This window comes from Balaenoptera musculus, chromosome 4, assembly GCF_009873245.2.
Source record: "Balaenoptera musculus isolate JJ_BM4_2016_0621 chromosome 4, mBalMus1.pri.v3, whole genome shotgun sequence".
NCBI classification, from domain to species: domain Eukaryota; kingdom Metazoa; phylum Chordata; class Mammalia; order Artiodactyla; family Balaenopteridae; genus Balaenoptera; species Balaenoptera musculus.
The window spans coordinates 45819823-45834611 of record NC_045788.1 but is presented as its reverse complement, the minus strand read 5'-3'; the positions used below and the strand labels follow the sequence as shown (position 1 = coordinate 45834611).

General features: G+C 37.2%; 1 protein-coding gene across 1 annotated transcript in view; it reads left to right on the top strand.

The window, feature by feature from the left end:
* SERPINI2 (serpin family I member 2) overlaps positions 1–10003 on the top strand; it is a 36495-nt gene extending 26492 nt beyond the window's left edge. Inside the window, exons 7-9 of the mRNA XM_036851344.1 lie at positions 2442–2528; positions 5581–5670; positions 9908–10003. Of these exons, the coding sequence (XP_036707239.1) occupies positions 2442–2528; positions 5581–5670; positions 9908–9987 (257 nt within the window). The 3' untranslated portion in view covers positions 9988–10003. The remainder of the gene's footprint in view (positions 1–2441; positions 2529–5580; positions 5671–9907) is intronic.
* The last annotated feature ends 4786 nt before the right edge of the window (positions 10004–14789 follow it).

Below are 14789 nucleotides of genomic sequence, written 5' to 3'. Positions count from 1 at the left end.
GTCTGATGGGGTTGGATATCATAACCCAGCATTATTGTGTATTCCTATATAAAATTTGGGCTTTGGAGAAGTATTCATTAATTTATGCACTCATCAATTATGTGAGTAAATGAATAGAATGAATGAGTTTTCCTGGCGGAGGAGGTGGGTGGGGTACACAGGTGACATATCTGTTCATTATCACCTTCACGCATGATTTAGCTGTTTGTTCTCACACTGCCGGATAGATCTGACATCTCTGACAATTTCATCAGCATCAGGAATGAGACAGTCAGAATTAAATACTGCAACAGGATGCTATCTAAGTGTGTCCTGGAATGCAGCCACCTCACCAACTTGAAATAAACCAAACCATTTTTTAAACACCTCTTCCTCTCAAATTTCTTTCTGGCCTTCGGAAGCTCACTTGCTATATCTCAGACTTTCAAACAGCCACTCGCTCTGCAGATTCCCAGCAATTTGTGACTTCTATAACATCTCCTTTTACAAGAAGATTTACGTAAGAATAAATGTCCAACATTTTTTGCTCTGAGTTGCCTATTTGAGTTGTTTTAACTACGTTAAAATATTCGTCTCAAAGTTTCCAAAATAACTCTATTGAAAACATTTCATTCAAAACTTGTGAATGACATGAGTATAAGATAGTGTCTCTTTTGTGTAACTATCACACAGCACTAGCATTGGACTGGTTCACAGTAGCCTTTAGCAAATGTTTATTGGCTACTTACAAATGGTAAATAGGGATGGCAGGGAATTAATTCACTATTCTCCTGAAGACCAGAAATAGTGCCAGCCTTGGCTGTGGTTGTTCTATTTCAGGCAACAAGACAGAACCAAAGAATCAAAGTAGTTAAAATGTAGTTAACCCACACTAATGATGCAGATGCCCCCTTTTCTCCATCTTACGTGTTTCTATCACTAGACATAGCCTTATCCATTGATTCATTTATTTGGTAAGTATTTACTGAAAGCCAACTATGTGCCAGGCAGTTTTCTAGAGCTGAATAAAATCTACAAATTCCCTCTTCTAATGAAGTTTACATCTGTTAGGGCAGATGGACAATTAACAAGTAATTAATTAATTAAATGGTGAGGTGATAAATGCTATGGATTAACTAAAATAGAGTCATGGGATAAAGAGATTTAGATCAGATAAGAGCAGAATTAGACATGGTGAGAAGGGACAATTGCTTTGAGGAAGTGTCATTTTTGCTGAGACCTAAGTAACAAGGGAGCCAATCAGGGAAAGTTCTGGGCAAAGGGATTTTAAACAGAGGGAGAGGTGGGTCTAAAGTCTTGATGCTTGACCTTGTAGCTGGAGCTACTGGACTCGGAGAGGAGGGTCGGAGATGAGGATGAGAGGTGATCAGGGGCCCAGACAGAGTCATTACAAGCAGTTTGGAGTTATTTTTAGGAAGCCATTTTTTATGCAAATAACCCTTTGATGACTTCTCTCTATCTTGCCTGAGGGGATTCACTTTTCTGTAAGCTGTCAGAGCTGGTTCTCCTTGACTAAATTATTTCTTCATGAATCCTTCTAAATTCGGTCGTCTTGGTGGAGTCTACCTGCGTCACATCAGCTTTCTCTCTCACGAGGGACAAACCTCCTTTCTCTTCAAGTTTCAAGGCTCGCCTTCCTTTCCTCACCCTTTCGCCACCACTGAACTCACGACCACCTTTCCATTGTCTCTCTGAGGAACATTGTCAGATCTATCTGTTCTGGGTGGCAGGTGGCTTCTGAACTCATGGTTTCACGCCCCCTTCTCGAGGAGACTCTTCACAGGTCACTATGCCAGAAACGCTTCACACATGCATCAGTTCCACCAAGGGGAGGAGAGGGGCCTTCTCTCTCAGCTTGTTTCCACGGCAGAACAAAACGTTATTAAGACACTATCTTACACTGAGAAATTTGACAGGTTTTAAAGCATAGCTCTGAAGCGATTTTGTAACAGATGACACAAAAGCTCTTTAGACTCTGATCGCCTCATCAGTCTTGAAGGAAAGTAAATTTTGTTCTAAACTCAGATCAAAACCCAATACAGAAGTTAAAAGGCAAGTTGGCTTTGAGGTCGAAGACATAGGGTGGGATTAATTCAAATCTGTAAAGCCTTTTTCATCTTGCCTGTAGATCATGACTAAGGGAGGCAAAACCCTTTGTCCATTCAAATATTTCACTTAGTGGGGTACCTGATTTGAGGCTTATTGCCTTCCATCTTTATCTTTTATATCTGAGCTAAACTTGGTGTCTCCATATCTTCTCTACCTCATCTCTGCAAGAGCTAAACCTAAACCACATTTATCTCTAGCAAATTAACTAACTTGGAAAGAGTTTGGATTCTTTTCCTTTTTCTTTGTTCATTTGAAAATATAATTCACCTGGGATCCAATAAATAATAGCCCTGAGTTTTAACCCTTCAATGCCCTTTCATATTTTCCTACAGATTCCTCTGAGGTGTATGTTTCCCAAGTCATGCAACAAGTTTTCTTCGAGATAAACGAAGATGGCAGTGAAGCTGCAACATCAACAGGTAGGACAAATGATGTCACAGCAAGCCAGGAGGAAGGACTGGAGGAAATGAGCGTGAGGGTGCTGCCACTCTGTGGTCCTCTGATCTCCTTTTCTCCTCCTGCTGTCCAGTACACTGAAGGAAGGGAAAAATGGCTATATAAGCTTTTTATGCATCTGTGCGGCTGGAGTTTAAGGCAAAAGAAAAGGGAAGGGACTTGATTACGAGTTGAGGCTCATCTACTGATATCTACTTATTTGTAAATTGGATTACCTGCCCATTAGCAGATAGGACCCTTGGAGAAAACTTTAGGCTCAAACCTGAAATCATGATTGCTCAGGAATGTTCACTCTTAAGAAATTGTATTAATTTCATTCTTCCTTTGAGCTCTTAGTCCCTACTTTTCTAATTTGACTCTTGTTATCTCTATGGCAGTGGCTCTCGAACTTAGCAGCACATTAGAGTCAGCTGAAAAGCTTTTAAAAATTCTGTGCCCAGACCGCACCCCAAAATAATTAGATCGGTATCTCTGCAGATGAGATTCAGCCTTCAGTATTTTCTTACCTTTCCCTAAGTGATAACAATGTGAATCCCAGGTTGAGAAACACTGCTCTGCAGTGACTTGGAGCCTATCCTTGCAACTGCGGGTGTAATGCATAGGCCAGCAGCATCAGTGCCCCTTGGGAACTAGTTAGAAATGCAGAACCTCAGGCTCAACTCCAGACCTATTAAGCCAGCATCTGCATTTTCCGAGGTCTCTTGGTGACTTGTGTGCACATTACAGCTTGAGAACCACTTCTATGATATATTTCCTTGAACAAATGGCATTTTGGATAGTATCTGTGCTGCATAAAAGTAATACTCAAAAAATAATTGGAGAAAAGCCTTAAATTCAATTAGAAATGGAAGGGCAACTTTAATGAACTCCTCATAAGTCTATTTTAATTCTTCAGACCATTTGGACTTTAACCTGTATGTAAAAGATATGCATCCTTTAAATAGTCATATTGATACATTTATATCCACATTATTAATTTCTTGATTAATTTATAATGCTATGTAATGGCGATGGATTTTGACATCTGGGTGGGGCACACTGGACTCCCTCTACTGTTGTGTCATCTCCTGAAGGACTTTGCATTACTGTGCTCAAGCAACTTAGATTGGAGGGGATGAGCTATTACAGTCCTTGGAGAAATCAAAGGTGGCTTTGGGATGAAGTTGCTAGTTCACGTAGACAAATTTTCCACTTGCTTTTACACAGAATTGGAAGAGTCCTTATTGATCATTGTCTGATTCTCTCATTATGTCGGTGGAGAAACAGGCCCACATGTGAAGTGGTTTGCCTAAGGTCATGCTAATAATAGACAGTAGGGTATGGACTGAAATCAGGTTCCCTGACTTCAAGTTCAGAACTCTTTCTGCTATCACCTGATGCCTCTTGTTTTAAGCGTAGAGTTCTCTAAGAGGATGTAACAATCATTAAGGGATCAGCAGTGACCCTGATGTATCACACTTAAATAGTTAGTGTGAGTGTTTTGACTTTCAGGCATCTACTCAGTGGATGCTCAGGAACAAAGGAACTCAAGTATCCACCCAAGTGAGAATGGGCGTGATCCTGACTGTGCTTTTCTGTATTATCTCATTAATTCAGACACGAGTCTATATTCACTGGTAATTTGGTTATCATAGCCCTGATATTTCAGGTAGAAGAATGCCATGCATTTAATATTACTAAGGTTATTTTGGATTGTGCAAGGGATCAGAATATGCCACCCCCAAATATGCCATTTTTGCAGAAGAGTTATTTTGAGCTGAAGGCAATTGAGAAACAGCAGATACAAAGAGAGCTCTCTACCCTCTTCTTACATGTCTAAAATCAGGGCATAAATTTCCCTTGTGGAGGTATCTCCCTTCTTGTCTTCCATGCCAAGAGAAGGAACATTTGGCATAGGAGATGAAAGTTGCCACTGATATGAGTCTGCATAAGAAAACCTTGCTAAATAATCCCTATATACCGTTAATTTTCCCCATATATTTACCTTCCCACAATTTACCACCCCTAGACACTCAAACCCCTTTTCCTTTGTGTAGTCACTTCTCCACAATTTACCACTTTTTGTTAAAATGATATAACCCCTTCTTTGGGTATTCGTTTCTTTTCTGTGAAGCTCCTGTGTGGATACAAAATAAAACCATTTCTTTTGTTAATCTGTCTTTTGTCAGTTTAATTTGCACACCCCAGTTACAAACAAAAAGTGTAGAGGAATAGTTTTTTCCTTCTCTACATTTGTTTTTCAATTCTGATCACGTGTTGCATTTTAAAAACTATGTTCATAGGTCTGAAAAAATTATACAAAATTATTACATTACTGGTAAATAAAACATCTGAATTGAGTGCAGAAATATTTAATCTAGAAAGAAAAACAATCCAGCCATTTAAATTTATCCACTCTGAAATATTGATAAATGCCACAATGGAGGAGCATGATACAAATTATTATAGTAAATAATTGTTAAGGCAGCAAACCTCTCCTTCTAATATCATAATAAAAATCCCATACACATTCACAGCACAAATCCTAAAAGTTCTGAGCTCACAGAATAATTTTGGAAAAGTTAAAAAAAGTAAATTTGAAGCCAGATGTGATTACTACAAGCCTGGAGAATAGAAATGAAGTACAAACATACCTGGATAGGAATTAGGAGTTGAAAAATTATGAGATAAATCATATAACGCAAATAAAAAGTGAGCAGAAAGTTACTGCTTAAAAGATGAAATTTTCAACTGCTTTCACTACACTGAAACTAGTTCTGGCTTTCTTCTTCCTTGAGCATAAATGTGAAGTTAGAATTATTCAATGAGTAATCCAATATTTATTCTTCTGCTCTTCGATTTTTAAATTTATTCCAAATTTCTTTGTATTTAGAAAATGGTTATTTTTCCACATGTTAATTTCTCAAACAAAATGACCTTTCCTGTCTACAAAAACTAGTATGGACATTATGGATATATTTTCTTTACTGATCTCTTAATGTGCACATCTAAATAACTGTTGTCTCTGTTTCATAGGCATACACGTCCCTGTGATCATGAGTCTGCCTCAAAACCAATTTATAGCAAACCATCCGTTTCTGTTTATTATGAAGAATAACCCAACAGGTACCTTTTTGAGAATTCCCTGGGGGAACTGCTTAAGTTAAATAGACCTAGTCCTAGATGCTAATCTCAGTCTATACATCTGAATCATTTGTTCTTTCAATTTATTGAATTTATTTTAATTTTTTTCAAAAATTTTCTAGCGTCTATTTCTTGAGTGCTTGTTTTGTACCAGGCATTGTGTTCTAAGAGATGACAGTGACCTAAAATAGAGCAATAGTAGTAATAGCTGCCGAGATAGTTACTGTACGTGCTGGTGATTTTAAATACCAATCTCGACAGCTAACACCATTCCAATAAGTTAGATATTTGACGAATAAAGACATAGATGCTCAGAGAGAGGTTGTGTAGTTTGTCTAAGGTCATACAACTGAAAAGTGGTGGTGAGAATAAGACTTTTTTGCTTCAGAAGTCAACTTTCCTTTCAATGATGCCATAATGGGAGTGGAAATTGGAAGTTGCACAGTTGTGAAAGGTTTCATAGGTAGATTCCAAAAGAATAAGTGACTAGCTATAGGCTCTGAGTGGGATGGAGGAGTCAAATATTATTCCAAATCTCCAATTTGGCCAATTGTGAAAGATAATGCACAAAAGGTAGGGGTACAAAATGTAGGGGTAGTAGTCGATTGGACTGGCGTTAGACACAATGGCAACGTAAATGCAGATTGTCTGAGTAGATGTTTTTGCAATTTCTCTTATGAAAAAGAGAGGCCAGAAATGTGGATACAGTGAGGAAACTTTCTTTAAGTGTATATTTAGGACTTCTCAGGAGTCATAACACCATGTGAGGACTATAAACCAGGGGAAAAGAGATTATATCTTATTCATTTCTTTATCCAGCCCAGTATTTGGCAAAGTGCCTTGCACTTAATATCAGTGCTCCTAGAGATTGAAGGTTTGGACTTGGGGTTCAAGTCCCAACTTAATGAACTAATAGTTGTAAGACAAGTCACTTATACTTTCTAAGCCTTATTTTCCCCACCTCCTATTTGAACATAATATTAGTACTTGTAGAGTTAAATAAAAGAATATATGAAACCTGTGACACTGCCTGGCACATAGTGTTCATTGTGAATACATCAATAAATGTAAATGAGTGAACGACTGAATAAATGAAGGAAGAAAAATGGAAATTTTCTCTATATAAATTGTTTTACGTGGAGAAGAGGCAGAGTTAATTTCAGAATCTGAATCTGTTAGATTAACTAGCAATACTGGCCCCCTAAGGGATATATCAGTCTCTTTTTTCAAGTTCCATGAAACTAATGCTGAATGACCTTTCTGAAAGTTATATCTTGGAAACAATGGGACAGTTTCAGATTTGCTGAGATTGTATTAACACAACTTCAATTCTAGTAGTGGATGTGTCAGTGTTAAGAGATATTCTGAGTATGTCATTTGATCTATACACCTTTAACCTTAGGATAACTCTAATTTCTTGCCATCAGTGTGTAGCTATTGAGTATGGAGAACAGAAAGAAATGAAGCTCATTGGGCATCAATGCACTAGGAAATAATGGTGTTTAGAATAATGATGTTTGACTCTTTATTTTCCAAGTTGATGACTATGGGCATGTAATAGCTATCAGTTAAACAGCAGTGAAAATTCAAAACCCAAAATAATTCACTTATTTATTTATGTATGGTAATAATTAACTATCAGACCCTTAATGACAATTTCCACTGTTTTATGATCTCTATTGTAATGAGACTTTCTAAACTAGGGTTACTCCCTTAAAGTATTGTTTAAAATGAATGGCCACTCATTTACTGGAGGCTGTAAATTGTCGCCATGTAAAATGTAGAATGGGTTATTACCTTAAGACAATACACATTCAGTGATTTATTTATTTTTCCTCTCACAAATGAACTGAAGAAATCATGGGGATTAACGAAGCTGGTGATTTAGCATGGTATAGTAAACTACTAAATGGCTTAATGATTTATATAAAATATATTCATTTGACAATTTCTGGAGTATGAGGGTGAATAATTTTAGATTTAGTACAACCAATTTTTACCTAAATTTTAAATTTTGTTTTGGTCAACCAATCCTCTTATGCAAAATCCATACATTACTTGTATTTTCCTATCAGTATTTGACTTCCTATCATATATATTTCAGTATATTCATCCAAACCTCTTACCAAGCCAAACTTCTAGGGAAATGAAGGACAATTTTTCTTCTTTTAGGCTGAGGGTATAGGCCAGCGTTAGAGACTTTCAGAAGAAAATTGTCAAAGATACTACATGAAATGTGCCATTTCTCAGAAAGTAGTGAATCTTGGTTTTGAAACTGACAGTACTCCATACATAATAAACAAATGTTGTGTTTATAACTCTTTCAGGTCATGGGTTGAAGGGAGAAGCAGACTGCAGGGTATTCACTGAAAAATCTTTTTTTCTAGGTCATTAGCTTTGGTTATGCTATTGTATTTTTACATTATGAAGTAAAAACTGCTTCCATCTGATGGAGATGTTTTATAACTATATTGATTAATATGAGGGACACTTCTTAAGAAGTGGGCATGAAAGAAATGTGGAAACAACAATGATTTCTGCTTTAGCCTGCCTCTGAATCCACTGTGACTATGTCATGGAAGATTTCACTAATCTGTTCCAATTTAGTAGTGAGTAGATTGGTGATTGCATGAAGACTCTACTCAAAATGTGGTTCTCTTGGTCAAAAAAAACAGATTGAAAAGGCTGGGACAAATGGCTTTTTTTTTTTTTTTTTTTTTTTTTTTTATGGCTGTGTTGGGTCTCGTTTCTGTGCGAGGGCTTTCTCTAGCTGCGGCAAGCGGGGGCCACTCCTCGTCGCGGTGCGCGGGCCTCTCACTATCGCGGCCTCTCTTGTTGCGGAGCACAGGCTCCAGACGCGCAGGCTCAGTAGTTGTGGCTCACGGGCCCAGCCGCTCCGTGGCATGTGGAATCCTCCCAGACCAGGGTTCGAACCCGTGTCCCCTGCATTGGCAGGCAGACTCTCAACCACTGCGCCACTAGGGAAGCCCGGGACAAATTGCTTTTATGTAATGTCCTATACTTCTCAGTGTTTAGAACTTTAAACTATTATCTTCAATTTATGAGGTTAGTTTCTATGAAAGTTACTTCAAGAATTCCCCAAGCAAGCAATTCTGGTAAGCATTTTAATGCCATAGAATTATAAAGACACAAGAGTTACTGTTGATTCCTATTGTGGCTAAATATAGTATACATCCTGAGGAAGTTATATATCTCTATCTGTCTGAAAAATAGAATATTTGTTCTCTTGTGTTTGGGGAATTATTCTGAGATTTTTGAGGCAAAGTATTATTAATTATAATCATAAAAAGAAAAAATCTGCTAAAGATTATGTCTATTTCCATGTTATTGATTCTTTTAAGACTGTGTCTGTCTTTTGGACTGAACAGTAAGGAGTTAATGAAAAAGGGTTCTTCCTTTTTATTTCATTTCTGCCATTGTTATTTCAAATACATGTAAGCTTTAAAATTATGTAAAATTTATTTTATCACTTTTGAAATAAACCTTTATTACATATGACTTTAAGGGACATAACTCAAGGCACGCTTGACATTGAGCCACTTCCTTACCCTAGTGGAAAAGAAAGGTGAATGGATTTTAACACATCATTTATTTCTGTTTTGTCCTCTAGTTCTTAGTTCCTTTTCACTTGCACACGCAGAATGGCTGGAAACAGATGTTTACGTGTTTACATTTTTGCTTTATACTATATCACCGGTGAGGATTTGAAAGCACTAGAGATGTGAAAATATTGTCTTTAGCAGTAAGCTTTGATTCAGAGCTGAAGGAAGAGATCTGAAAAGCTGCACTTTTAACCCCAATGGTTTATATTACATGCATAAAGAGATGTCTGCTAATACCTTAAATTTAAAATGCGTCCATGCTCATCACCATTTTATTATTCCATGTTTGCCTGACTGAGTCTCTATATTTAGGAGAACACCTCTCTGTCACTTTATTTTTGCTTTCCTTTATGAAAAACAGGACTAATGCATTTTCCATGACAAGCGTGTTGGGTGTTTAATTTAACTTCATAAATTATCAGAAAATGATTAATAATGATATAATTATCTATTTTAGACAAAGGAGTGGGTTTTGCTATTAGACATTGCCTATTTTACCTTATAGAGAAAAAAGACAATGATTTGTTAAAATATAAGAAATATTCATATTGTCATTTTTTCCAGAAATTCCGAAAGTTTTTTTTTTCTTTTCCTAGATTCAATTTTGTTATGGGAAAGGGTGACAAATCCTGACACCCAGAAGATGAAGGGAAGAGATCTGGATCACTGTGAATGAAAAGCACAGACTCAGAATATGGACAATAGTGATTGTGAACTATCATCAAATATTTTCTATATATCCTTTTTGTTTTAAACTGTGCCTTTATTAATCTGTATTCATAAATAAATGAAATTATGCATTAAATGTTTTTGTTCTTTCTGTATTTTTATAGAGTATACATGAATCAAAAGCAGTGAACTTACATAAGATATTAATATTAATATGTTAGAACAATCCATCTAAGATAGCTTAGATATCAGATTCCTGTCTTAGATATCAAAGTCTGCATTCTTAAAAGACTGGACTACCCGACTCCCAGGCATAGCAGCATTATCCAGACCATGGGGAAGTAAGGTCAAGAGAGAGTGGGTGTGCTGGGTACCTCTTTGTGGTCCAAGCTGAGATACAAAAATCCAGTACCCATGACAGTAGACAAACTTTGAGTATGTAGTTAACTTAACTTGATACTCCATGTGTTGTGTTTAACAGTTGCCTTATTTCAATACCTTTGGGGACATACCAATTTTTTCTTCTGATTTATGCTTTAAACATGTAAAAAAGTAGAAATGATGAGAACTTTTATAAAACTTTCCTGTACATGAAAGTGGCAGCTAAATTAGCCTGATTCAGGATGCTGACCTTCCATGATTTTATAACATTGAGCTAATGGCAGTGTTAGAGCCAAGATTGTAATCTACAAATATTAAATGCAAGACACTTCCTCTGATGTCAGATGTAAATACCCCAAATAATACTACATTCTAATGACTTCATATAAAGTGTTTCACAGTTTTCCCATTTTTATGTTAGTGATGTAAAGTGTCCTTTTGTTTGTGTTGGCAATTCTCTGCAGAGAGTTTAATGATAATGGCTATCCATTGTTGAGCCCTAATTTTGTGGCAGGCACTGAAGTAAGCACTTTTTTGGGCATTATGTTAAATGCATGAAAGATCCTATGAGATACTATTACCCATCCTCCTGATGAAGAAACTGAAGCTCAAAGACATTATATAAATTAGTCAAGAACATATAGTAAATAAATATGGTGGTCTTTACCGTATTTCTAAGTTTGAACTCAGGAGTGTCTGAACTAGGAGACTGGGACCGTAATCACTGAGTTACAATCCCTCCTATGTAAGTCCTTTAAAGTTGCACAGGTCTTCCCCTGAAACTTTGTGCTGTCTGGTCTCCAACGTCTAGGTGTCCATCTATAGCAAAACCTAGAGCAATACTCAAGACATTATGAAGACAACTTTAGAACTAATTGTGATGGCTTAAAACCATAACATAATTTAAAGAAATGTTAGTTTTCCTGGACTGTCAACTCCAGCTTACTTAGATATAACACAGATATAAATGCTAATATGTATGTTCATGATATATCACAAGTTTGTTCCTCACCATGGAACTGGTTTAGAAATATTCTTCCTTGACTTAGGAAGAAGAGCATAATACACTGTTAAGAGGCCAGTAGTTTTATTCAGGTCTGTCCAAATTCCTGTTTTCCCTGGATTGCATGAGTTCTTATGATCCTCTTCCACGTGTTACGTGTTAATCTGCTCTGGAGAGTCATTCATTCTTTCCCCAAATATTTATTGAGCTTCCACTGTGTTCCAGGTACTGTTCTAGGCACCAGGGAGAGACCAGTGAACAAAACTGATAAGGTCTCTGCCCTCATCAAGCTGGCAATTTACTGGTGGCAGAAAGACAGTGAACCAGTGAAGAAATAAAACAGGATAAGGAGAGAAGGAGGGCTTTATAAAATGAGATAATGTAATCAGGTGACTGCCCAGGTTTCACTTTAAGTACATGTGTTCATATGTCCCTAATATAGATGCTTTTCTTCAACAAGATCTGCTAAATGTCTGCCTCAGTTTCCCTACAATGGAGTCCAGCTTTGCATTGTTGCTGTTTTCTCCTCTGATTTCATGCTCTACATCTGGTAGGTATTATTTGCCTTACAAAAGGAGAGAGTTTAAGCTCCTTATAGGAGAGAGAGTAGCCTTCTGGTGTGGATTCAAGCTGAAAATCTCCCCTTCCCCCATTCCAGACACACAGTTGTCAGAGCACTTCCAAGATTAAAACCTTAATCTTCACTTTCATTGCAATTAACTCAGTAGTTATTATAGTTCCATATTACAAAGGTTAGAAGGGTCTGGAATATATTTATAATATATATGTGTATTTATTTATTTATGAAATAAGTGAAATAGTTTTCGCTGCCAAGCTATATGAAATCTTTAAGATTCATAACAGTATGTAATCTATGTGGATAAAAATATTGTCAAATTAATAGCCCTCGTAAAAGTTTAATACATCATATATATATATATATATTTTTTTTTCTTCTTTGAGGCAAAATGGCCATTAAAGTATTAATATATTTTTTTGGAAACTATGGAATTAGGTTTCATTGACTTCACATAGTTATAATTCATGGCATATTTCAGAGGAAGGAGTCTGCTACATTAGGAAGTGGAACCTGGCAGGTCAAAGGTCTGAGATAATAAACAATTTGTATTTTGGGGATGAGGTTTATAGAATTCTCCTGAATTGGTTAATAGAAACCTGGAAACCTTGAAAGATACAGAGGAAACTTTAGGCAAATGTTGTTAGAAGCCAGTGCTTTGGACCTCTGGAAATAGGATATTTCTCACAGGACGGCCTGAGACACACCCTAGAAGGGGTAAGTCCACCTGAGCTGTGGATCCTGAGACTGACTCCACGAATAGGGTGGAAAAGTGGACCTACTGGAATGTTTGCTTGTCAGAGCACTTTTTCCTCCTGCCATTCCTTTTTTTCTGGCTCCTTGTGTGATCATCTCTAAATCTGAAGCCTAAAATTCAAGAGGTCAAAAGTCTAGTTTCTTTCGCTTTTTGATGCCTCAAGTGACCACCTTGATGGCATATAATATAAAGGAAATGAAAGATGATATATTTTTCACTGTCTAATGTTATATTTTTGGCTTGTCACCTCAATTCTCTGGAACGCTGGTGTCCTCACCTGTACAGTGAAAAGATGGACAAATCCTATTTAAGTCCTTTTTCCAAAGTCCTATGTTTGTAAATCTTCTCAACAAAGATACATTTGGAATAATGTCTTTTGAGTCAATATTGTCTATAAGCAGTGTTTTTTCATAAAATAAAACAAAAATCCAGGATGCAACTCTCAGTAGAATTTTGGTCCATGACATTAACTATTTACAGTTGTTTCTTTTTAAAGAAATAGTTTATTGGAGTATAGTTGATTTACAATGTTTGTTTTAGTTTCAGGTGTACAGCAAAGTGATTCAGTTATACATATACCTATATCAACTCTTTTTCAGATCTTTTCTCATATAGGTTATAAAAAATGATACAGTTGTTTCTTTCATAAGTTTGAGATTTAATTTTTAAAAATAGAATGCACATAAAACAATTTTACCATTGTGGGAGAGACCCCTATCTAGTGAAGACTTCTGAGAGTGGTTTTGAGGTGCAGAGATGTTGCTGGGCAGTGGCAGCCTAGCTGAGGACTTCATTTCTCCTACCATTGCATTTATCTAAGTGGACCCTTGTAATTAGTTCTCTTTAGTGGAATTTGAGTGGAGGTGAGTGTGTCGCTTGTGAGCCCAAATGATTAAGAAATAAATGTCCCTCTCTAACTGCTCTCTTCTCCTGTACCAGCTAGATGCCAATGCTCAAGGCCACCCTGGAAGCTCTATTTAGAAGATGACAGAGCCTCTGTTAGCCTGGGTTCCTCTGTCATCGTGTGTCCGGATCCTCTCTGCTGCTGGGGCCAAAGTCAATCAGGAATACCTACCGGCCTGGGACTGATGTGAGCAAGAGTTACATTTTCATTGAAATTTAAGAGGTTGTAAGTGACAATAGTGAGTGTTAATTGGTACTTTAATGGAATGCTTTTGTAAAGTATGGAAAGTATGTGGTGTAATTTGTAGTTGGACAGCAAAAACATGACAGCAACAATAAGAACACAGACAGAGCAGGCTGAAAGCAGCAGAGTTTGTTAAGCTGTGGAACTATTTGGTAACTGTTGCCTGTGATAACCTGGAAAGTAAACCATGTGTATACAGACGCAGGTATCTAGCTGAAGACTACATTCATATCTCTCTTGAACTTGAACTTGGTAGACTACTTGGCCTGTCCTCACCAGGTGGAATATGAGCAGCAATGTTATGTGTCCTTCTGGCTACAGTGGTGAGGAAGCAAGCTGCCTACTTTTCTTTCTCTTTTGTCACTCTGTTGGCTGCATATCAACATCAAGGATGACATTGAAAGCCTGACAAGGCATCTGGAAGATGGCAAATCTCCATCAGCCTGGGTCCCTGAATAATTACATGGATCACAGCCACTCTATTCTCTGCCCATCACCCTTGACCAGGGATTCCCGTACTGGACTCTACTAGGAACAAGAAATATACCATGTGATGTTAAGCCACAGGAGCTAGGTACCTAGTGCTCAAGAAAGTAGTACACCTATGTTTTTAATACATGTTTTCCATGTATTAGTCTGTACTGTACGTTTTCTCATCCTGGTGCTGACACCTGGTAAGACAAAATTCTGGAATGCTATTTCATTTTGGCTAATTCTGTGAAAGAAGTACAGGAATGATACAGTGCATTTTCCCATGCAAACTGCTCAGCTCCATGGTAAAAATGTATCTTCACCAAAAGAGAGGAAGGATGTAAAATGCAGAAAGCTCACTAATGGGGTGCTTTACTGGCTGCCACATAACTCTCTTGATTGAGACTCTTTTCGTAATATAAAACCAGCCTTTACCTCCTAGTTAATCTGTGTGTGTGTATGTGGTGTGTGTG